Source organism: Nerophis ophidion, linkage group LG03, assembly GCF_033978795.1.
Source record: "Nerophis ophidion isolate RoL-2023_Sa linkage group LG03, RoL_Noph_v1.0, whole genome shotgun sequence".
Taxonomy (NCBI): Eukaryota; Metazoa; Chordata; class Actinopteri; order Syngnathiformes; family Syngnathidae; genus Nerophis; species Nerophis ophidion.
The window spans coordinates 20,206,942-20,231,804 of NC_084613.1; the positions used below are offsets into that span (position 1 = coordinate 20,206,942).

General features: G+C 40.0%; 1 protein-coding gene across 7 annotated transcripts in view; it reads left to right on the plus strand.

The window, feature by feature from the left end:
• LOC133549287 (unconventional myosin-IXa-like) overlaps positions 1-24,863 on the plus strand; it is a 244,584-nt gene that overhangs the window by 85,829 nt on the left and 133,892 nt on the right. For all 7 annotated transcript variants that reach the window (XM_061894536.1, XM_061894538.1, XM_061894541.1 and 4 more), the window contains exons 3-5: positions 18,823-18,917; positions 22,067-22,129; positions 23,447-23,546. In XM_061894536.1, coding sequence (XP_061750520.1) covers positions 18,823-18,917; positions 22,067-22,129; positions 23,447-23,546 — 258 coding nt within the window. The remainder of the gene's footprint in view (positions 1-18,822; positions 18,918-22,066; positions 22,130-23,446; positions 23,547-24,863) is intronic.

The window sequence follows — 24,863 nt, forward strand, 5'->3', positions numbered from 1 at the left end:
GTCTTGTTTTTTTGTTTGTATGTTTACAATAGCTTTTACATTTAAAGTTTTTTTATACGAAAAAAAAATACTGGACAGTAACCATTGTAACCAAATAATGGCCTGGTGTAGGCTGGCAAAAATAAACAAAAGCCTTGTGCAAATAACCGCCTGCTTCTTTTAAACGCCCCTCTCCAAAAATGTTTTCGTGAAATAAACACCCGGGCTACTATTTGGTAATATACGGTATATACATATACATGTACATACATACATACATGTACACACACAAAAATACACGTATACAAACAGGCGTATGTACATGTACATACATACATATATACATACATACGAGTATATATACATGTGTGTATATATATATATATATATATATATATGTATATATATATGTATGTATATATATATATGTATGTATATATATATATGTATGTATATATATATATATATGTATGTATGTATATATATATATATGTATGTATATATATATATGTATGTATATATATATATGTATGTATATATATATATGTATGTATATATATATATATATGTATGTATATATATATATATATGTATGTATATATATATATATATGTATGTATGTATATATATATATGTATGTATGTATATATATATATGTATGTATATATATATATATGTATGTATATATATATATATATGTATGTATATATATATATATATATATATGTATATATATATATGTATATATATATATGTATATATATATATATATATGTATATATATGTATATATATATATGTATATATATATATATATATATATGTATATATATATATATGTGTATTTGTATTGAACCGTTTCGGTACGGGGGTTTCGGTTCGGCGCGCGGGCGTACCGAACGAGTTTGTAAGCAAAAGTCTTCACAAGCTGCTCTGTTTTCTGCCTCTTTCTCAGCAGCAAGCATTGTACCATCCACACAACCATCTGATTGGTTACATACAAAGCCAATCAGCAGTGCATATTCAGAGCGCTGTAACAGCCAATCAGCAGTGCGTATTCAGAGCGCATGTAGTCAATGCTTCAGCGTCGAGCAGATATTCGTTTAGCAGGGGAGCAGCAGACAGCGTACTCTCCCCAAATTATAAAAAAAACTTTCCAGTCACAACTATTACAAATATCACTATGATCCCGTTGACCTTCTAGAAACTTAAACTGCAACTCAGCTCGCTCGCAGTTCTGGCTTGAGGTGAAGGCTAATTAGCTTTTAGCGTAACGTTAGCTAATTTTGCCGTGCGTGTGTGTTAGGGGCAGCAAAGCTCTGTCTGTCTGTTATTTCATTGAATTCCATGGTGTTCAGGGATGAATAGTCTCTCCTATTGATATTGTACTATTTTTTCCGCTATAGTTACAATAATCATTCGTAATGTAGCAGCCTAGTTTTGAATGGCAGTGTCCCTGCTATCACATGTTGATAAAAATATAACATTTACATAATAAAAGTCAACTACAGGCTTCCCAAATGCTGTAATAAATTAAGCATGATGAGTTGACTTGCAACTGTTTAATATTACACTTTTTGTATGTAGAAAAAAGTTTTTTTCATTTTATTTAATCAAAGCAACAACTTGAGGCAGTATAATGTGGATTAACGCGGGCAGAAATATTATAGTGTTCCCAATGTTAAAAGAATAAAGCCATTGTTTACAAATTTGGTAAATAAATAACCCAAAAATTTATATTTTGTTGTTTTCTTACTGTACGGAAAATGAACCGAACCATGACCTCTAAACCGAGGTACGTACCGAACCGAAATTTTTGTGTACCGTTACACCCCTAGTATGTATATATAAATAAATATATATATATATATATATATATATATATATAATTTTTTTTTTTAGATATTTGTTTATTCATTTGATGGGATACTCATAATACAGGTGCCTAGAAACAAACACTTTTTTCTTTTTATTTGTAGAGCTGATAACCATTTTGTTCGGTTGTTTTCTTACATGTCTTAATATCATTTGCAAGTATTAGAGACTAGACTTTGCATACAGTTGCAATTCCAGTCAGGAAGTAACCTTTGCCTATAAGTTGAATGTGCCTGTCTTGTCTTTAGTTAAGTCCTACAATGTGTTTACGGGGTTTATACTTGATTGGCATTATATACTGTATGTGTTGCTGGGGAGTGTGGTCAATGTGACACATCTGATCATTTTGATTTGCAATGATGCATATATTATCTTTAAAAAGGCTAAACAAATGTGTTATTAGTAAATAATATAATTAATAATATTAATATTAAAAAAAGTCAGAATCAGAATCACAATCAGCTTTAACACAAGGAATTGGACTTGGTAGACTGCACTCTCTTAGTTCAATGTCGTTTCAATAGGTGCTTATTGTGAAAGGTACACAAATGTTATATTTTATTCTGCCTTTTATGAATTCCGATTTAGTTTGCCAAATGTCTAAAAAGTCCTTTGAGTTAGATTGGAAAAAAATATATAACTTGAAGTGTATTGTGGGTATTCTTTACAATAAAGTCACTGTAAAACTACCCACACTAAAGAAAGTACGTTATATTTACACATGAAGCTATCATATCATATCTACGGACATTTTGCAGCCTCCAATGAAGCTATCATGATAGTTTTGGAATGTGTGAGGAAACCGTCGTGCACTCCAGTTTAGCTTCATTGGAGACTGCAAACTGTCCATAATTATGAATGGTAGTGTGAATGATTGTCTAACAGTGCTTTGTGATTGGCCATGCTAATTTGACTTAGCTCGTCAATTAACTACCTACTCAGTGGCCTAGTGGTTAGAGTGTCTGCCCTGGGATCGGTAGGTTGTGAGTCATACCAAAGACTAAAAAAATGGGAACCGTTACCAACCTGCTTGGCACTCAGTATCTAGGGTTGGAATTGGGGGTTAAATCACCAAAAATGATTCCCGGGCGCAGCCACTGCTGCTGCCCACTGCTCCCCTCACCTCCCAAGAGGTGAACAAGGGGATGGGTCGAATGCAGAGGACATATTTCACCACACCTAGTGTGTGTGTGACAATCATTGGTACTTTAACTTAACTTAACTAGTCCATTGTACACTGGCATTAAACTAGTGGCACTGGAGCTCAACCTTCACCCTGCATAATATGTATTGCTTTTTTTCAGTTTATTTCAAATTATACTATCAATCTAACTGTATTCCTTCATGTATATACACTTCATGTGTAAATATAATGTACTTTCTTCAGTATGGCTAGTTCTACAGTGACTTCATTGTAAAGAATACCAACGAAATGATCTCAAAGTAAAGTATTTGGCACCCATACCCAACTGTAAATAAATCCATAAAGGTCTACTGGAAGAAGTCAAACTGATGGGTGGTCAGGTCCTGCATCAATAACCTCTGACCTTACAAAAAACTGTTTTCGCTGCAAAGAAGATGCCAGATGTTCTTTACTTTTCACTTCCTGTTGGTGGAATGTGTCCCAATACTTTTGTGCAACATGCAAAATCTGCGAACACACACACACACACACACACACACACACACACACACACTCACACACACACACACACACACACACACACACACACACACACACACACACACACACACACACACACACACACAGACACACACACACGTACAAACACCAAGTGTCTGGCAAATCCCTAAATGGATCATCTGCCCCTGCAGAGTGCACACTTGTGCGTGGCATCATGCAGGAGTTGAGCTGTGGACGGATTAGCACTTTCACGCACTCAGCCGAGGGCTTTTCCCACAACGCCTCACATGGTGACATCTCACACTTGCTGTCAATGCAGGACAAGAGACATAGACGTATGCACCTCTATAATAGCTCCATGTCTTGGCAGTAATGAGTCTGCACCCGCCCTGGCTCCGCCCCTCGCCTTGAGTGGCGCACACGTCGGCGGTTACAGTGTAGGACACTTTTATTGGGCCTGTGAGTTGAGTCTTTCCTAAGACCAATGAGATCCAGATGTGCTCAGACTAGTGACCGCAACCATTCATGGAGAGAGAAAGGCTGTTTGTGTGTGTGTGTGTGTGTGTGTGTGTGTGTGTGTGTGTGTGTGTGCGTGCGTGCGTGCGTGCGTGCGTGCGTGCGTGCGTGCGTGCGTGCGTGCGTGCGTGCGTGCGTGCGTGCGTGCGTGCGTGCGTGCGTGCGTGCGTGCGTGCGTGCGTGCGTGCGTGCGTCTGTGTCTCAGAAAGATATATTGTGTGTAAGCGAACAGACCTATATCAGTGGTATTTCAACTTTTTTACTTTTTTCACCAAGTACAACCCCAGAAAACACTTGACTCTCCAAGTACCACCATAACATTAAAATACTCTTGCATAGTAGGCTTAAGTATTCATTAAAAATAGTCAGAGGATGTATTTAACAAGTGTATTTAATATTTGTGACCACTGCAACATTACACACAATGCACGAACAGCATCAACAATGATGCTCCATATACAGTACTTATTTACAAGTGGTTCGAGTACCACAGTTAGAGAATCAATGACCTAGAGCAGTGGTTCTCAACCTTTTTTCAGTGATGTACCCCCTGTGAATATTATTTTAGTTCAAGTACCCCCTAATGAGAGCAAATCATTTTTGGTTGAAAAAAAGAGATAAAGAAGTAAAATACAAGTACCCCCCTAATCAGAGCAAATCATTTTTGGTTGAAAAAAAGAGATAAAGAAGTAAAATACAGCACTATGTCATCAGTTTCTGATTTATTAAATTGTATAACAGTGCAAAATATTGCTCATTTGTAGTGGTCTTTCTTGAACTACTTGCAAAAAAAAGATATAAAAGTAACTAAAAACTTGTTGAAAAGTAAACAAGTGATTCAATTATAAATAAAGATTTCTAAAACATAGAAGTAATCGTCAACTTAAAGTGCCCTCTTTGGGGATTCTAATAGAGATCCATCTGGATTCATCAACTTTATTCTAAACATTTCTTCACAAAAAAACATGTCCACAAAGAATCTAGCTGTCAACACAGAATATTGCATTGTTGTATTTTTTTTTTCACAGTTTATGAACTTCCATTCATATTTTGTTGAAGAATTATTCAATAAATATACTTGCAAAGGATTTTAAATTGTTGCTATTTTTAGAATATTAAAAAAAAATCTCACGTACCCCTTGGCATACCTTCAAGTACCCCCAGGGGTATGTGTACCCCCCTTTGACCTAGAGAATTAGGCCACAAAAGACACTGTACGTCTTAACGCTCTGGCACATTCATACATTGAATGGTATTACATTTGATGATAAATACATTTAAAGAGGATATTTAGATATATATATATATATATATATATATATATATATATATATATATATATATATATATATATATATATATATATATATATATATATATATATATATATATATATTACCAAATAGTAGCCCGGGATACCGTATATTACCAAAAAGTAGCCCGGGCGTTTATTTTACAAAATCATTTTTGAAGACGGGCATTTAAAAGAAGCAGGCCGTTATTTGCACAAGGCTTTTATTTATTTTTGCACCAGCCTGCACCAGGCCATTATTTGGTTAAAATGGTTACTGGCCAATATTTTTTTTTTTGTATAAAAAACTTTAAATGTTATTGTAAACATACAAACAAAAAAATAAGACTATCCAAAGACAAGAGATCAACAAGGCCTCAACATGGCAGTAGTGCAACAATTGTCAAATAGAATGCCAAAACTGAAAATAAATAAAGTTTTTAAATAAAGCAGCCTACCGGGAAAAATAAAATTATGGTACCAAGTACTTAAGTATAGAACCCACCATCAAAACAGAACAATAATAGTGTCACTTAAATAAAATAAAGGCTACAGTATTCCAAGTTTTAAATAAAGCAGCATCAGGAAAAATAAAATGATGGTACCAAGTACTCTATAAAACCATCAAAACATTAATATTGCAGCAGACGCAACCCCAAATGCAACTCAAACCCACTCATCATCCTCCTCCTCCTCCTCCGCTTCTTCCTCCTCCTCCCCCTCCTCTCCCTCACCCCCTCATCATCCTCCTCCTCTTCAATCTCAAGTTCATTGAGGAACTGCTGTTCCTCATCACTCTCCTCTTCCTGAATCACAGCAGCACCCTGCTGTCTAGCCCTCAACCCCATCTCTCTGCCTGCCTGACATGGCTGTCCCTCCTTGAGGTAGTAAATGAGCTGGTCCTCACTCCCATCAGCTGCCACCGTCAGCCCACACACCTTGTAGGATACTAGAAAGCAACAATCAGCTATGGCTACTGTTTGCAACACCGTACACACACACACACACACACACATACACACAGCCAGCCAGCATACCTTGAATGAGTTGATCAGAGTGTCCCGATCCAGAGCATCCCAGGCTCCCAGGACCCAGTCGACCAGGAGGCGGCGGGAAGGGGCTCTCAGGTTCCCTAACTTGGTGTAGGTCTTGTCTTTATCACCAGCCATCAAGTTATCATAGTAGTCACGGAGCTGCACTTTGAAAGGGCCATTCCACACAACATCGGGGGCCTGCAGGTACTTTGTGGAACCTCCAGATATAACAGCCATTGTAAGGTTGTAGCCCCTTTGGAGCTCTGCCTTCGTGGCCTCGCTGATATGGCATCGGTAGGAAGTCCCATGGAAGTAGCCTCGGTCCGAAGTGAAATTTCCCCATTGCCCTCTGGAGCCAATCCTTTGTCAGGTCATCATTACACCAGCCATTCTTGGAGGAAGCTATGATCACCCCGGGGATGCTCTGCATAGCCTTTACATCATGGACAGCACTTTTACACACAATGTAAGGCTTCAGCTTTGTCCCGTCTACTTTGGCTGCAAGAGCCACCGTGACGCGTGCCTTCTCGTGGCCGGCCGGTGGTTTTGAGGCAGATGGAGTGGGCGCCCCTCTCATTGACCGTACTAAAACCAACCATGTCAAACCAGATGGCTGTTTCATCCATGGCGATGATATTCTTGGGCTGGATTTTCTTGGCCTCTGTCTGTTTAGTAGAGAAAACGAGGAAGTTAACAATCTTCTCGACGGCAGCGTCCTTCTGTGCAACAGTTGTTCTCCTCCTGTGGGTAAAGTTGTTCCGACGCAGGTATCGATTAAGCCAGCCACTCGTTGCACCAAACACCAGCCCGGTGTCTCTCGCGTCACTCGCGGTGGCATAAAACTCCTTGGTCTTGATGCGAATCATTTTGCGGGACACACGGTGGTTCAGTCCACGAACGTGATTTATCCACTGAACAAAAATTAGCATCAAGGTCGTCGCTCACTTTATTCCTTCCTCCGCCAGATAAGCGAGCCCGTTTTCCATCGATTGTCGACTGAGATAGTAGTTCTCCCTTTTTTTGTTTCCATTCGCATACACGTTTTGGGTCAACATTAAACTGTCGGGCCGCTGCCCAACCAGAATTCTGCTCCGCATACTTCACAACTGCTAGCTTTAGCTTTAAGTCAAACTTTCTGTTCTTCTTCCCCCTTAAAGTTTTCCCGTCCATCAGTTGTGGTGTACATACATGGGCTATTATTAGGAAGAGCCGTTTAATTCACAAAATGGGCTCAGACCCAGGACATGGGCAGTTATTTGCCCAAGGGCGTTTACTTGGTAATCTACGGTATAGTGTGTGTGTGTGTGTGTGTGTGTGTGTGTGTGTGTGTGTGTGTGTGTGTGTGTGTGTGTGTGTGTGTGTGTGTGTGTGTGTGAATATAGGTATGTATATATATATATATTTATAGGTATATATATATGTATAGGTATGCATATATGTGTATATATTTATAGGTATGTATATATATATATATATATATGTATAGGTTTGTGTGTATATATGTATATGTATGTATGTATGTATAGGTATGTGTATATATATATGTATATGTATGTATATATGTATGTATGTATATATGTGTATATATATGTATGTATATGTATTTTTGTATACATGTATAAGTATGTATGTATATATATGTATAAGTATGTATGTATATATGTATAAGTATGTATGTATATATATGTATATGTATGTATGTATATATATGTATGTGTATATATATATGTATATATGTGTGTAAATGTGTATATATATGTATACACACATGTACATGTATGTATATATGTACATGTGTGTGTGTATATATATATATATACATACACACACATGTATATGTATATATTTACATGAGTACATATATATGTATATATGTATATGTATACATTTGTATATGTATATATATATATATATATATATATTTATATATATTTATATATATATTCCCATTTTTTCCCCTTTCCATTCCTATCCATCTTTGTCGCCATTCTCCCACACCAAACTTCTCCAAGCAGGCCTTGCTTCGCGCACCGCGAACAGAAAGTAAGACCTTCACTCAAAGTGTTCCCACAAAGCTGGAAGCATTCAATCGTCTGACCGATTGATTCATTGATCAGAAAAATGTGTTTTTGATGGTGAAATATGGCCAAAGCTCGTAAACAGTAGACAGAGAGACTGGAAAAAGACACACTGGCTGTTTAATGACTGCACGCAATGTTCAGCCAGTATATGAGGTCAATGGCACACTCGCATTTCTCAGGGAAAATAAAGGAGTGGTCTTTAATAAATGTGAATAAAGTACATATTTTATTAAATAGTTGTAATTCAGGCCATGTCCAAACACTTTATTCTTTATTTGCTGTGTTTTTTAAGTCAACAGTCTTAAGATGAAAAAAAATCTGTTACGAATTAGGGCTGTGAACCTTTGGACATCACACTGTAACGGTACAGTGGAGAAGGAGACGGCACTGAGGCAGGGACGTCGCTTAGCTTGAAGCGTATTTATTGGTGTAACTAATGTGGTGAGACTATGTGAAGTGATTAGATGTTGAGGGTTACCGGGAGGTGTTAGAGGTGCGTGTTGAGACAGATGCGGAAGTCCAGAAAGGGCAAGGCAGGCTCGGAGGTCCGGTGACAGGCAAGTGGTCAGGGGCTGGAGTGAGGCGTCGTTGTCCGGTGGCAGGCGAAAGGTCGAGATCAGGGAAGGCAGCAGGGAGTCCAAAGGGGATCCGGGGAGACGAGAGACTCTGCTCAAAACCAGGGAATGATGCGAAGCTGCAGGATGACGACACAGGACAAGACAAAGTGAACACAGGAGAGGAGACACAAAGAGCAAGGAAGCACATGGCGAGGAGAGCTAGAGAATTGTAGGGCTTACTGTATGGATACAAATAGTATATGTTCTCGCTGCTGGCGTAAACAAACTACAGCTACACCTCAACTTTTCTTAAATAAATTGCATTACGAAAAAGAAGAGGACTTAAAGGGGGGGCTTGAGGAACACCTCAGTTATGTAAACCACAAGTTTGGACCTCAGTGTTCTATGTTTGCAAGCAAAGTTGAAATGCCAATGCAAGGATCTGCCAATGTTTTTACAGCGGTCCAAGTTCCTCTATAAACGACCACTCTAATGGTTATAGGAATTTGCTGTTTATTTTAAACTGAACTCGATATGGGGACGAATTTGGACCTAGGGCCGTGTGCTAAGCTAACAAATCCCGTAGAAACCCGACTGCTCTTTATGTAGCCCACCTCATGTATTTTTTGATTTTGTTAAAATACACATTTACCAAGGACATGTTTTGGTCCGCCACCCCGGCTTTTTAAATTTTTAAAAGTGTTTTGCAAAAAAAATAAAAATTTACACGCCATTAAGCCGACACAACGCTAACAAAGGTAAGCTAGCAATGGCCTACATGGCAGTCTTCCACCTGTGTTTCCAAATGTAGGTCATCTTCAGTTTTTTTTGCTAGCTGATGGCGAAACCTGGCTGCTGCCCTGGAAGGGAAACAAACACAAAGGTTTTGGCTTTTATGCTGATTTTACCCCCCGCTAACAGGAAGATCCTGACATGCTAATTAACAGGCTAGCCCCCACCTCGCCTCCCGTCTTCTGCCTTTCCGCTTAACAAGCTAAATCGTGCTCGGAAATAGCTACACGGCTGGTTTCCTCAGAGGCTGAGGAAAGAGATGGGGTTTCTTTTTTTAGCATACGGCTGAGGAAGAAACAAGTGGCTAATGTATTATGATGGCGTGGAAGAACCGGGGGGTATTGGAAGCAGGCATTAGCATCGTGTTATCATGTCGCACAGCCAGAGGGGGCAACACAATTGCTCGAACATGCAATCTAACGTGCAGCTAAGTGTTGCATCGCTAACTTGACCTGTTTAGCACAAATGAGCTATAGCCACTTCCATATGGCACCATGGGCTATGTAAATAATGTCAACCATTTAAAGCCTAGACGATTATACCTCGCTTATCTCAACGTCCCTCCGACTGGCTGACTGACGTTGACATATGCGGTTGTTGACATGTTTTTGTTTTTTTACATACAACAGGACTATTGTGTGTGGTTCTGGGCAGTCCATAGGGGGCAGTGGCGTTTGCCTGTTAGAGCCATTTCAAGAGAAGAAGGGTTTTCCAGCTTTGATGGCCGCTTGGAAGTGTGATGTGTGTCTTGCTGGAAACTGTTTTATAGACGCCAATAATCGGCTTCATTGCACCAAGATTACAATATTTGTAGGCATATCTAACCTTTGCAGCGCTATTTTCTTTTTATGTCTTGATCACAAAACGACTAGACCAGAGGTGTCCAAAATACGGCCCGCGGGCCAGATTCCTTATTAGACCTGTGTTCACTGTGGCCCATGGGATGCCTCCAACTTCCATCCATTCTCTACCACTTGTCACTTACAGGGTCGCTGGAGCCTATCCCAGCTGCACACTTAATTTGAAGTATCTGACAGTATAGTATAATTGCTGCAACTTTGCAATGATGATCGTTAATTTTTGTACGTATGACCTACACTGTAAAAAATAATTCTGTAAAAAAAAGTATCATCTACTGGCAGCTACGGCTGCCAAACGAAAACCATAAACTTAAAGTAAAACATTGGAAACTAAATAATGATCAGAAACATTATATCCATCCATCCATTTTCTACCGCTTATTCCCTTGTGGGGTCGCGGGGGGCGCTGGCGCCTATCTCAGCTACAATCGGGCGGAAGGCGGGGTACACCCTGGACAAGTCGCCACCTCATCGCAGGGCCAACACAGATAGACAGACAACATTCACACTCACATTCACACACTAGGGCCAATTTAGTGTTGCCAATCAACCTATCCCCAGGTGCATGTCTTTGGAAGTGGGAGGAAGCCGGAGTACCCGGAGGGAACCCACGCATTCACGGGGAGAACATGCAAACTCCACACAGAAAGATCCCGAGCCTGGATTTGAACCCAGGACTGCAGGACCTTTGTATTGTGAGGCAGACGCACTAACCCCTCTGCCACCGTGAAGCATTATAATTACAGACACATTTAATGAAACGTTTTGGAGAGAAATATCGTAATTTTACAGATTTTTAATAAATTATTAAGAATAACCACCTTTAATAAAGTGACGATGCAAACAGTTCTGCAGAAAAATACCTTTATTCTACAGAGTTTTTCCAAATGATTACAATCAACCACCTTTAATGAAGTGACAATGCTGGCAGTTCCACAGAAAAATACGATTATTTTACAGATTTTTTCTGAATTGTTAGGATCAGGGGTCTCACATTCACTTTACCGGGGGGGCTACTGGATGCAGGAACTTGGTGCAAAGTGGGTTCACCTTCTATGAATGGCTGTCCCGCCCTAACAACATTTTTACCGATCCTATCGCGAGACTTTCGGTGACCCTCTCGTAGGATTGACCCGATGTTTGCCCGAACAAATATATTATGGGTGTACCATGACAGCGCTTTATCTCCCTCTGCGTTCGATCATTCACCGAACCAACAGCGTGCCGACTTAAACGCGTGACGTGTATGGCTTTAACACACATAATAGTGACTGCAAGACATACTTGATCAACAGCCATACAGGTCACACTGACGGTGGCCGTACAAACAACTTTAACACTGTTACAAATATGCGCCACACTGTGAACCCACATCAAACAAAAATGATAAACACATTTCAGGAGAACATCCTCACTGTAACACAACATAACAAATACCCAGAATCCCATGCAGCCCTGACTCTTCCGGGCTACACCCCCTCTACCACCCAACCCCGCTCCCCCCATATCACCGCCATTTTTAAAAACTATTATTGATCTACTTGCTAATGTACTGCTTATATCTCGACATCTGTTAAAATCTACTAAGCATTTTGTATTATTATATTTTGATACTTTAAATTAGTTTTGGGTGATAATTAGGGATGGGTACTGTTAACATTTGAACCGAGACGGTACCAATTCCCGATACTTGAATTGTGAATAAATGCAAACCCGAGACCTCTACTGATTGTAATGGAATTGATATGGAAATGATAAAAAGGTTTATTGAGGAGACCACAGCAACCTATCATTTAAACATTTGAAAAATTCCCAAAGAAAATGAAAACGGCAAAACTTATGCCGATTAATAAGATTGGAGATAAAATGTCCTAAAAGTGTTAAAGGTGAACACTCGTGGACAACCAATACGGTTACAAAGCCAACATTTCAACATTGATGCTGTTAATTGAAATAATGGAAGAGATTACCAATGCAATAGACGGTAAACAGTGTGCAGCTGCAGTGATTATTAGAGTTGGGGGAAAATAATCGATTTTTAGATGCATTGGAATTTAGACATGGATGATTATAAAATCTATTTGTAAACATCAATAATCCATTTATATATTGTAAATAAAATAATGCAGACAGTTCAAAAATGTGAGTGACTGCAGCCAGCCACCTCACTCAGTAATCCGACCATCTCCTTTGTTTTTGGGCACTTATGCTCCAGTTTTGCACACATTATCATTAATTTAATAAATGTGGTTATTATTTAACTGTAAATTTTTACAAATGCACTGTTTTTTTAAAGTTGCAATTGATAGGCGCTTATTTAGTGAAATGTAAAACTGCATTAATATACATTAATTAAAGATGCATTAATAATCGATTTTTTTTATCGAATCGTAGCTCCTGAATCGTATTTGAATCGTGAGGTGCCCATAGATTCCCACCTCTAGTGTTTCTAGATCCAACTAAAGCCCTTAACAAAATTAATCATGCTATTTTAAGAAACAAATTGGAACCATCTGTTATCAGAGGGTTATTCCTGAACTGGGTACGAGTTCAAAAAGCCACGGCCCCCTTACACCCCTTCTTAACTGTCTATGTGACGTCAAGGCTTGGTTAGCCCAGAATTTTTTAATAATGAATGAGGGAAAAACGGAAATTTTAGTTTTTGGTCCGGCCCTTACTGACTTGGGACCATTGCAAAATTATGTGCGTCCCAAAGTCACCAGCCTTGGCGTCACTATAGACAGCGATTTTAAACTAGACAAACAAGTCAATGGCGTTTTAAAATCGTGTTTTTATCACCTTCGTCTTTTAGTAAAGGTTAAACCGTTTTTATCTTTTAACCTTTTTGAACAAGTCGTGCATGCTTTTATTTCAAGTCGCCTGGACTACTGCAATGCACTTTATGCTGGCATTAGCCAAAAAGCTCTCTCCCGGTTGCAGTTAGTCCAGAACGCGGCACCACGACTTTTAACAGGGGCCAGGAAATGCCAGCATATAACCCCAATTTTTCAGAGTTTGCACTGGCTCCCTGTTCATTTTAGAATTGATTTTAAAACATTGCTGTTTGTTTTTAAATCTTTACATGGACTGGCACCTCAATATATCTCGGACCTCATCCAAATTTACATCCCTGCGCGCGCTCTGAGGTCCGAAAGCCAGCTCCAGCTCGTGGTGCCCAAGACCAGACTTAAGACCAGGGGAGACAGGGCCTTCTCTGTGGTCGGCCCTAAGCTCTGGAACACTCTGCCGCTCCATGTTCAAACTGCTTCCACAGTGGAGTGTTTTAAGTCTCGTCTTAAGACCCACTTTTATTCTTTGGCTTTTAACACTACGTGAGTTGTGTGGTCCTCTGTCCTCTGTTGTCCTCTGTGTTTTTTATACACTTTTATTTTTATTTTACTGTTTTAATTGATTTTACCCTTTAAAATAGTTTTTAATCATATTTGTTCTTATATTGTTTTTATAGGTTTTATATTTATTTATTTTTTGTTTTTATTTAGTCATTGGTGGAGCATAATATTGTTTTTAACATGGCTGTGCAGCACTTTGGAAACGTTATTGTTGTTTAAATGTGCTATATAAATAAAGTGGATTGGATTGGATTACTTAAACAACTGGAAACAATACGTTAATGTCTCCAATGCTAAATATATCCTGTGGCGTACCACAGGGATCAATACTGCGACCAAAGTTGTTCAATCTCTAAAGACGACATTTGTAAAGCCGCGTTAAAGCCGCCGAGCAGACCGGGGAAGAATTCTCACAAGAAGTCAAATAAATGTGCTGTTAGATACTAAAACATATTTGGGGAGAATTATTGACAATGAGAGTATTTTTTTAAATTCTTTAATGAATAAAAAAAAGTTGGGGTTGGTGCTTGAGCAGTGGTTATTACTAGGGCTGCTAATCTTTGGGTGTCCCACTATTCGATTCAATATCGATTCTTGGGGTCGCGATTAGATTATAAATAGTTTTTTTTTCCCGATTCAACGCGATTCTCGATTCAAAAACTATATTTTCCCGATTTAAAAGGATTCTCTATTCATTCAATACATAGGATTTCAGCAGGATCTACCCCAGTCTGCTGACATGCAAGCAGAGTAGTAAATTAAAAAAAAAAAAAAAATTTAATAATTGTTAAAAATAAATAAATAAAAAATCGATTCTTAAAAAATGTGCATCGATTCTGAATCGCACAACGTGAGAATCGCGATTCAAATTTGAATCGATTACCATCTATTTGACTAATTATTTTTCTTTTAAATATTAATTACTGGTATCATATGTGTATACATTGTATTTGCTGATGTAGTTCTGTTGTTGTAACAAAAAGGGATGATACACATCAAAAACAAATATCGCTGATAATCGCACTAGCCGATACTTAGTAGATCTTTATTAGACACACACACACGCACGCACGCACGCACGCACGCACGCACGCACGCACGCACGCACGCACGCACGCACGCACGCACGCACGCACGCACGCACGCACGCACGCACGCACGCACACACACACACACACACACACACACACACACACACACACACACACACAGATCCATGGTGTGTTTTCCTATGCTGTGGTTTCAGCAGGTTCTGACCACAAAGTAGTTTACCACTAAATCACCCCGACTTTGTGGGCATGCTCATTAATCTCCTGCACGCCGTTCATGGAAAGCACGTGTACACACACACACACACACACACACACAATAACCCTAAGAAGTGACAACCTCCCCTTTCTCATCTCCATCAAGTAAAAATAATCAGTTTCAGGGTGAAACACTGTCCATGGTAAAATCTTTTTGACGCACACAGGCAACGTTTGAAGTCCCATTCTAAGTGTCACACAAGTGTAAAAAGAAGCGAGGTGTGGCATGACAGTGAGTTAGCAGACTGAATATTTCATCTTTGAATCTATACTGTATGCTCTTATGATATTAAAGCGAGTCCTCGAATGAATCTGAGAAGGATATGTCTTTTCTTACATTTTTAATTTGTATTACTTTTTTTATAATCATCTTTCACTTCATGTGACCTGGCTTCCTGTCCTCTGGTGGCGTTTTTCTCACTCTGTCTCTTGTCGTCTCTCGCTCTTTTTTGTTTCATCTCTCTTTCTCGGTCTTTGCTGCTTCTTTCATCTCCTCTGCCGTAAGCAGACACGGTGGGGCCCAACGCGTCCCTAATGAGAACCTCAATGTGTCCTCTAATGATGGATGTAGAGCTGTGTGTGTGTGTGTGTGTGTGTGCGTGTGTGTGAGTGAGTTTGTGTGAGTGTGTGAAGAATTTGTCAGTGTGGTGCGTGGCTGACTTGTGGGCCCCCTGGTGAGCCTCCTGACCCGGGTTACAACGTTGACTGTGAGCTATTGAGGTGCCCAGAGTGTGTGTGTGTGTGTGTGTGTGTGTGTGTGTGTGTGTATTGTACCATGTGACATCATCACTGTGCCATAAAGTAAGTGTTTTTAACTTTGATTTAACGTCAAGTCTTGGATGTTGCAGAAATAATGGTCACAATTTATTATGAAACGTTGGACCGGAGGGTCAGCCACCTCACTATCATCCATCATTGCAGATATTAGATTTTAATATCTCACTGTAATGTAAGTCTGAAGGAGTTTCCGCTGGAGTACCCAGCATGCATTGCACGCACGTTGTAAATAAGAGTTAAAGTTACGTGTTTGTTGTTAGCGATTTGTCGTCGCTTCCAACATAAAATGGTACTTAATTGTCGTGTGTTTGCTTAAAGGTTATTTTCGGTTTGTAAGTTGTGTTGTCTGATTGTATTTGTACAAAAATCAACCATTTCCCAAATTTCCCAATGTACGTTAGTTTGATGGCTTAGGGTTTATTAAAAGGTAAAACTGCATTACAACTAAGGGATGGGAACTGTTCACATTTGAACCAATACGGTACCGATTACTTTTGTACTCTAAACTGATTCCATCCATCCAACTTCTTCCGCTTATCCCAGGTCGGATCGCGGGGGCAGCAGGCTAAGCAGGGAAGCACAGACCCTCCTCTCCCCAGCCACTTCGTCCAGGAAAGTCCCGAGGCGTTCCCAGGCCAGCCGGGAGACATAGTCTTCCCAATGTGTCCTTGGTCTTCCCCGTGGCCTCCTACTGGTCGGACGTGCCCGAAACTTCTCATTCGGGTGGCATCCTGACCAGATGCCTGAACCACCTCATCTGGCTCCTCTCGATGTGGAGGAGCAGTGGCTTTACTTTAAGCTCCCTCCGGATGGCAGAGCTTCTCACCCTATCTTTAAGGGAGAGCCCCGCCACCCGACGGAGGAAACTAATTTCGGCCGCTTGTACCCATGATCTCGTCTTTTCGGTCATAATCCAAAGCTCATGACCATAGGTGAGGATGGGAACGTAGATCGACCGGTAAATTGAGAGCTTTGCCTCAGCTCCTTCTTCACCACAACAGATCGATACAGCGTCCGCATTACTGAAGACGCCGCATCGCTCCACCTGTTGATCTCACGATCCACTCTTCCCTCACTCGTGAACAAGACTCCGAGGTACTTGAACTTCTCCACTTGGGGCAGGGTCTCCTCCCCAACCCGGATGGCACTCCACCCTTTTCCGGGCGAGAACCATGGACTCGGACTTGGAGGTACTGATTCTTATCCCGGTCGCTTCACACTCTGCTGCGAACCGATCCAGTGAGAGCTGAAGATCCTGGCCAGATGAAGCCATCAGAACCACATCATCTGCAAAAAGCAGAGACCTAATCCTGCAGCCACCAAACCAAATACCCTGAACGCCCTGACTGCGCCTACAAATTCTGTCCATAAAAGTTATGAACAGAATCTGTCTGTACAATCAGTGTCAGAGCTTGGTCCGCATTGCCGACACTAAGTCAGACACGTTTCCAGTGAGGGGTGGACTGCGCCAAGGCTGCCCTTTGTCACTGATTATTAATGTAAATAGTTGTTGGGCCCTTTCATGGTCTGGCAACCAATTCAGGTTGTACAAAGTCCGCTGCAGTTGGTTCCTGCTCACCTGTGACCATAACAAGGGCAAGTACTGTAAAAAAGGGATGCCTGTTTTTATAATAAAGGCCTGAGAAAGCTGCTTCAACCGCAAACTAGGGCTGGGCGATATATCGATGCACTCAATGTATCGCGGGTTTGTCTCTCTGCGATATAGAAAATGACTACATCATGATATTCGGTTATAAGTTCTAACGCAGTTGATTTTAGCTGCGGGCATTAGACTTCAGGCTCTTCTTCACTCTTTCTTGTCTCTCCTCATAGACAGCAAGCGCACCTTCTTACATACGTCACATACTGTCACGTCATACGTCACATACGTATACGCCCTTACGTAGCAGAATGGTAGCAGCATGGATAACGTTACCTGTGATGCTAGAGGAGCCATGCGAGTGGTAATACGAGAGAAAGAAGATGCAAATCTGGTAACAAATGAAGGAAGAATTAATTCCCAAGAAAAACAGCAGGGGCTCCCTCGTCTGGCGGTGGTTTGGCTTTAAGTGGAAATATGTCGAACAGACAACCGTAATTTGTCAAATGTGGTGCTAAAGCGTTGCTACAAAAAGTAGCATTACTGCTAATATGTAGCATCATTTGAAAAGTCACCTGCTAGAGAATGAAGAGTGCTTACTGCGCATGTCAACATCTCCATTCGGTGCCACACGCCTTCAAAATCATGCACAAATGTGCACTTTATTTGTTTTAAACTATTGTAGTGGCGTTCTGTACAAAAAGTGCACTTTAATTTAGTGTCGTTTTGATATGTCAACTTAGTGACATCATGCACAAAAGTGCACTAATAGCTTGTTTTAAAATTTCTCTGACAATCTTGCATTTTCTGTTTTGGAAATTACATGAATGTGTGTTCCTACTGCTTAATAACTGATTAATAAATACAGTTTTGGTCAATTGACTTAGTTGTGGTTTCCTTCTCTGCATGAAAGTTTAAAATTAGCATATATTAATGCAGTATGAACAAGAATGTATTAATGTACACACAAAAAATCATCATACTGCTGTGATTATATGCATCAAGTGTTAATTCAAGGCTATGGCAAAATATTGAGATATAAATCGTGTATCGTGACATGGCGTAAAAATATCGAGATATTAAAAAAAGGCCATATCGCCCAGCCCTACCGCAAACCATCACTGACCTGACGATTCCGCTCTCTCTGTTTTCTTCTCAGGCTTTCGGGAACGCCAAGACAGCCCACAACAACAACTCCAGTCGCTTTGGCAAGTTCATTCAGGTCAACTACCAAGCCAGTGGCACTGTCAGAGGGTGAGACACACTCATAATGCACTGTACGCTCCATATGACAATCATTTCTCATGCAAGCAAACCTCTGTCTTTCTATGATTCGGTTTTCGCTGATAGTGTTTGCTCAAGTTTTGCCCCTGTTTTCGTATACCTTCTGTTATCGTACGGTCAATCATTGCGCGTGACAAACTAGCCCGAGTATCATTCCTTTGAATCGAGTCATTGTACTTATTTTATTTAGTCCAACTGCAAGGTAATCCACAATTGGAGTTGGGACCAAAGAAAGTTGCGAGTGCCAGCACTTGAATAAAGAAAGTGATAAACACTATTGAATTCCAGAAAAACCACGTAGCAAAGTATGTATGTGGCAGCTTCAGTAACAGTAAAAGTGACCTTAAATGTTTGTTAATACATTTAATTTCGTTCATCATTTGTATTTATTTTGCAATGTTTTCTGTATGTAAGACTGTAATTACTCTCTAAAATACTAAATAAATGTGTAGGTATTTTCAGGGTATTTACATTTGCTTTGGTTTTCATCTCACTTTTTGGAATGGAGCACTAACAAGAACCGGGGTTTGACTACAAAGTTACTGACTATCAAGGAATAATGGATATCGAATTTTCGAATTAATTGCAAGTCTCATTTGTAACAATTCTTATTTTTTTAAATAAAAAAGAATATAGTGGCACAGGAGTTAGTGCATGTGCGTCACAATACGAAGGTCCTGAGTAGTTCTGAGTTCAATCCCGGGCTCGGGACCGTTCTGTGTGGAGTTTGCATGTTCTCTCCGTGACTGCGTGGGTTTCCGCCGGGTACTCCTGCTTCCTCCGACCTCCAAAGACATGCACCTGGAGATAGGTTGATTGGCAACACTAAATTGGCCCTAGTGTGTGAATGTGAGTGTGAATGTTGTCTGTCTATCTGTGTTGGCCCTGTGATACGGTGGTGACTTGTCCAGGGTGTATGCTGCCTTCCGCCCAAATGCTGCTGAGATAGGCACCAGCTCCCCCTGCAACCCTGAAAGGGACAAGCGGTAGAAAATGGATGAATATTTTTAGTTTTGTTTTTTATTTAATATGTCCTGTCCAGCCATTCGGGCAAATCGTATTGTTGATGTAGATCAGCGGTGTCAAAGTCAAGCCCCGCGGGCCAGATCCGGCCCGGAATGAATTATCTATGGCCCCTGGGATGATATTTGATTAGTATTAGAACCGGCCCGCAGGCCACAGCCACGCATCAATACTCAATCAGGGTTGGCGCTAGGAATTTTCAAAATGGGTCCCACAGTAGATTTTTGAGGTTCCACTTTTTTGTAACCGTTTTGAAAACAAATGATAAATGTATGCATTTATCCTGTTATATCTCACATTCTATATTGCGTTTTGGAAAAAGGTTGTCATTAACGTTACTTAATTCATTTAAAAAACAAAATAAAACAAATTTTTATGCATATGTTAATTTATTAAGTTATAAACATTCATTCCCTTTCTTCTTTCCTTCATGCAGCTAAACTTTACCGCTGCTGGTATTTTTTTCTATATTTTTATTGTAATATTTTCAGAATGTGTTTGTTCTATTTTTGGCCAAACCAAGACAAAAAAAACAATCTGAAATTGTGTTTATTTTTAATTTTTAATGCCATGATTTTAATTGTCTGGCCCGTGTGTGCAGAGATTTTCCTTCATGCACCCCCTTGAGCTAAAATTAGTTTGACACCCCCTAGATCAGGGATAGCGAACCTGTGGCTCTTTTGATGACTTTATCTGGCTCTCAGATAAATCTTAGCTGACATTGCTTAACACAATAAGTAATCAATAATTTCGCTGGTAATCACAGTTTTGATTGATTGATTGATTGAAACTTTTATTAGTAGATTGCACAGTAAAGTACATATTCCGTACAATTGACCACTAAATGGTAACACCCGAATAAGTTTTTCAACTTGTTTAAGTCGGGGTCCACGTAAATCAATTCATGGTACGTGTTAAAAACAAAGTTGAAAATATAAAACCTTCTCATGGATTTGAATCCGTCCATCTGTTTTCTACCCCACCAGTTCAAGAAGTCGCATTAAGTAGTATTCTATTTGTTATTGGTTAGCTTCAGAATAACAATGTTATTAAAAATAATAAGAGACTTAGTATACTCTAAAAATTGTGTTCTTACTTAAAAATACACGCATTTAGTTGTATTCAGTGTTAAAAAAATATTATATGGCTCCATCCATCCATCCATCCATTTCTACCGCTTATTCCCACAGATAGACAGACAACATTCACACTCACATTCACACACTAGGGCCAATTTAGTGTTGCCAATCAACCTATCCCCAGGTGCATGTCTTTGGAAGTGGGAGGAAGCCAGAGGGAGGACATGCAAAGTCCACACAGAAAGATCCCGAGCCCAGGACTACTCAGGACCTTCGTATTGTGAGGCAGACGCACTAACCCCTCTACCACCGTCATAAATAAATCGAAAAATCTAAAGTTTTTAAATGTGATCGGTATCGCTATTTGGTGTCAAACTTGAGATCGGCCCCCAGTCCACAAAAACATTCAACATCTCACCCAAGTTAATTGGGCATACATGCACGCACACGCCCCTCCCCAAATCAACGCCTTCATCACCGTTAAATTCTTCTGGGGTTGTGGATGGCTGTGTAGCGCTCTATAGCGGCAGCTGGCCTCCAGTGCCTCAACTCACCCCCCCTCCTCTGTTGCAAGTTGGTGGGACTACATGTACCATGTTGATGTGTGCCATGCTATGTGAGGTTTTTTTCCTTGGACTCAGTCTGGACCCCTCCTAAGGGTCTAGCCTTAGACTGATATTTTTTTTACTCTTCCCCTTCTCCCAATGTCACCTTTTTCTCACCTTTTTAAGGAGCGCTGTAAGTGGCTAATCCGTTTGCGGTCCCGACTTGTCCCCCCCCCCTTTAACATATGTCTGCTCATAGCGGGACTGTGCCGAAAATGTAATTTCAGTTCTTATGTGTCTTGTACATGTTAAGAATGGACAAAATAAAGCCTGTCAATGTTGTTGTTGTATCGGAAGATCTCACTCATGGATTATCGGTATCCGGATTGGGAAGCATAAAACCTTGATTGGAACTTCGTTAATAGTAATACACACAAATTATTTTTGAGTGTGTGTGTGTGTGTTGTTTCAGGGCCTATGTGGAGAAGTACCTGCTGGAGAAATCCCGGTTGGTCTACCAGGAACACAATGAAAGGTAGAGTCACTTCCTGTTTGTGTTGCATGATTTCTTCAGGGGTGCCCAAAGTGGGACCCGGGGGCCAAATTAGTCGTATTGTATGGCTCGGCAAAGGGAAGCTTCCCAAATGTAAAACAGTTTCTTCCCCCAGGCTATCAATGTGATGAACGCTGTGAAAATAACTCTGTAGCTAATTTGTCACTGTGAATGTACTAACTCATGCTCACGTCATCATCTTTTTTGCTATTCACCACTCCACTATTATTTATTAGCCTTGCATATATTAGTTATCTAATTACTTGTTTATATTTTTAATATGACTGTTGGCTTATTTTCAGTATGGGCACTCCTGTCCTAGACCCTAGTGCAGGGCTATTTAAATACATTATAAAGAGGGCCACAGTTTCAAGGGCCCAAGGGCTAGAGGTCGGACATCAAAATTTGGATGTTTGGTCAGAAAGTGCTTCCGCAGGTTATATTCCTTTGAGACTGTGTGTACTTATTTACAAAGTAAACATATTGGCATTCACACTGCATTGTCATTCTCAATCCAGTGTGTGTGCTGCTGGACATATAGTTAACAGCATGAAGAAACAGAAGTTCCAGAATTTTTTGTTGAGGATTAAAGTCCCTTCTTTTAAATTATTTTGCTTCATCAGTTTTATTTATTTGCACTTCTTCTTTCATTTAGCTTCGTAAGAGTGAAAATCGAAACATAAAATAAACACGACAAGTGTATTTTACATAAATGCATTGAATGTTTGGTGTTAATACATTTACACATTAAACTACAGATATTTACGCATATACAAAATTTAACAACATCCGAATCAAACATTGCACTCAATATGTGTGGCTCATCACAATTAAACCTAAGGTGTTGTGTAAAGCTTTAAACGGCAAAGTTTCTCAGCCAAAAACAAATACAAAAGACATCATGAAGTCAGCAATTTCAATACATTCATACTGTTGTCCAGTCACTGTTAAAAGTCGGATTTTTCGAGATTTATTTCGACTTTTTTTAGGTGCCATTTTTGGTTTGAATGAGTAGTCTTCTACTCAGCTCTTTGCTGCTTCATGACACATATGCCTCAATGTTGCCCCCTGCAGGGTGGCGGGAGTCCTGCATACAAGAGTTTTAATGGTTTCATTAAGCTTATTTGGGTGATGTTCGGCGGGCCAAATAAAAAGCTTTGGCCTGAAGGATGTGGCCCGCGGGCCGCCAGTTGCATAGGCCTCCCCTAGCGGATCATCATCTTTCATATAGCCAAGCTTTGATGGTTATTTGAGGCAGTGTTGATCTAACTGGTTGTGGTGACTCTTTGCCGCTCCCAGGAACTACCATGTCTTCTACTACCTGCTCGCCGGAGCCAGCGAGGAGGAGAGGACCTCTTTCCACATGCTCAAACCTGGGGAATACCACTACCTCAACCAGGTGAGCGAACACACAGTCCTAATAAAACTCCAGAAGGAAGACATTTTCTGAAGCCTTTAGTAAAGTTGAATGATGGCAGACTTTAAATGTCTTCTCTCCCTTTTCCCTCATTTAAACTTTGATGTTCATCCCTTTCATCTTGTTTGCCCCTTTTTTACTTCCTTCCTCTGCTCCTTGCGTCCTTGCATTGCAGTTGGTAGACTGATTTATGGGTACCGAGGAACCCTTTTAAGTCTTTGATGAAACACTCAAGTCCCCTGTTCACCATGTTTGTGGTATCATTAAAAAAGTGCCCGCATAATTGTCGAAATAAAATCTGAATTTCTTTTTTTCCTGTTAAATAAATAATTTATTAATTAATTATTGATTAGTTGAGAATTGTTTTTTTTTTTGGAGATGTCCAATAATGGCTTTTTTGCCCATATCCGATATTCCAATATTTTCCAACTCTCAGTTACAGATTCCGGTATCAACCGATACCGATATATACAGTCGTGGAATTAACACATTATTATGCCTAATTTGGTTGTGACGCCCCGCTGGATGCATTAAACAATGTAACAAGGTTTTCCAAAATAAATCACCTCAAGTTATGGAAAAAAATGCCAACATGGCACTGCCATATTTAATATTGAAGTTACAAAGTGCATTATTTTTTTTAACATGCCTCAAAACAGCAACTTGGAATTTGGGACATGCTCTTCCTGAGAGAGCATGTTGTAGTATATTGTAGCATCCCGGAAGAGTTAGTGCTGCAAGAGGTTCTGGGTATTTGTTCTGTTGTGTTTATGTTGTGTGTGGATGTTCTCCCGAAATGTGTTGGTCATTGTTGTTTGGTGTGGGTTCACAGTGTGGCGCATATTTGTAACAGTGTTAAAGTTGTTTATACGGCCACCCTCAGTGTGACCTGAATGGCTGTTGACCAAATATGCCTTGCATTGTGAAAAGCCGTAGATATAATGTGACTAAGCCAGCACGCAAAGGCAGTGCCTTTAAGGTTTATTGGTGCTCTGTACTCCCCCCTCGTCCGTGTACACAGCGGCATTTTAAAAAGTCATACAATTTACTTTTTAAAACCGATACAGATAATTTTGAAACCGATACCGATAATTTCCGATATTACATTTTTAAGCATTTATCGGCCGATAATATCGGCAGTCCGATATTAGCGGACATCTCTAGTTTTTGTAATAAATAAAATGTGAATTTTAAATTTTGCCATGTTTTGTATGGCTAACCCACAACGCAACGTCTATGCAATTGCACAGCATTAAAACGTGCACACCGTGTTCAGTGCAATATAAGCTTCAGAAAAAA